This window comes from Hylobates moloch, unplaced genomic scaffold, assembly GCF_009828535.3.
Source record: "Hylobates moloch isolate HMO894 unplaced genomic scaffold, HMol_V3 SCAFFOLD_5, whole genome shotgun sequence".
In the NCBI taxonomy this organism is placed as follows: Eukaryota; Metazoa; Chordata; class Mammalia; order Primates; family Hylobatidae; genus Hylobates; species Hylobates moloch.
Window position 1 is genome coordinate 98952884 of NW_026652280.1, and position 1117 is coordinate 98954000.

The window sequence follows — 1117 nt, forward strand, 5'->3', positions numbered from 1 at the left end:
GCTGGGATTACAGGCATGCACCACCATGCCCGGCTAATTTTTTTATATTTTTAGTGAAGACGGGGTTTCACCATGTTGGCCAAGCTGGTCTGGAACCCCGACCTCAGGTGATCCACCTTGGCCTCCCAAAGTGTTGGGATTACAGGTGTGAACCACTGCGCCCGGCCATGAAGTGTCCAATAAATATTAGATTGACATAAAGAACCCTCAGCTGTGCTATCTCATGGAATACCCTCAAATTCCTCTCTGGATCTTCCTATCACAGTAGTAGTATTGGGATCCCATTTGGATCTCTCCCACTATAGGTAGCTCTTCAGGGGGACAGGCTAAGTAGGAGAGGCTGGGAGTAAGACTGTCTGATCTAGGATGTCTTGCTTACCACCCAGGTAGGGGGTTATATACTCCCAGCCTTTCTGATTCCATTGTAACTCTTGCCGAAATCCGGGTAAGGGAAGTAGTCTCTTTAAGAACTAGTATGGGCAGGCCCAAGTTGTCAAGGCTTCGGAGGTAATGCCCTGGAGAGCGGGAAATGGGGTGGGGTTAGAGGCCAAGGCGGGCACCCAGGAGGCAGGCCCAGAAGAGTACTGCCAGGAAGAGTCGGGCGCCGAGGAGGAGATGGCAGCCGGAGCAGCATGGCCTGTGCTGCGCTCTGGGAACTCGTGCGAGCACTCCCGGGTTATCATCTGCAATCACAGCCCACGCATCGTGCTGCCTGTGTGGCTCAACTACTATGGCGAGCTGCTGCCCTACCTGACGCTGCTGCCCGGCAGGGACTTCTGCATCCACAACTTCCAAAGCTACCCTTGGCTCTTCAGAGATGCAAGGACACATGATAAGCTTCTGGTTAACCAAACTGAATTGTTTGTGCCATCTTCCAATGTTAATGGACAGCCTGTTTTTGCCAACATCACACTGCAGTGTATACCCTGAAAGAGCAATGCCTCCAGGTTGTTCGAAGCCTAGTCAAGCCCAAGAATTACAGGAGACTGGACATCGTCAGATCACTCTATGACGATCTGGAAGACCATCCAACTGTGCTTGAAAGACCTGGAGTGGCTGACGCAGGAGCACAGTGAAAATCTGTGGATGGCTGGGCACGGTGGCTGACACCTGTAAT

The 1117-nt window shown here is 52.1% G+C and overlaps 1 protein-coding gene across 1 annotated transcript; it reads left to right on the forward strand.

Moving 5' to 3' along the window:
- Positions 1–235: 235 nt before the first annotated feature.
- Positions 236–1117, forward strand: VHLL (VHL like). Its single transcript, XM_032154203.2, has one exon. The coding sequence runs from the start codon at positions 511–513 to the stop codon at positions 928–930; it is 420 nt and encodes a 139-aa protein (XP_032010094.1). The 5' UTR covers positions 236–510; the 3' UTR covers positions 931–1117.

Excerpts from the sequence above, each read along its gene's own strand:
- VHLL (XM_032154203.2), top strand. The coding sequence starts at position 511 with ATGCCCTGGAGAGCGGGAAATGGGGTGGGGTTAGAGGCCAAGGCGGGC.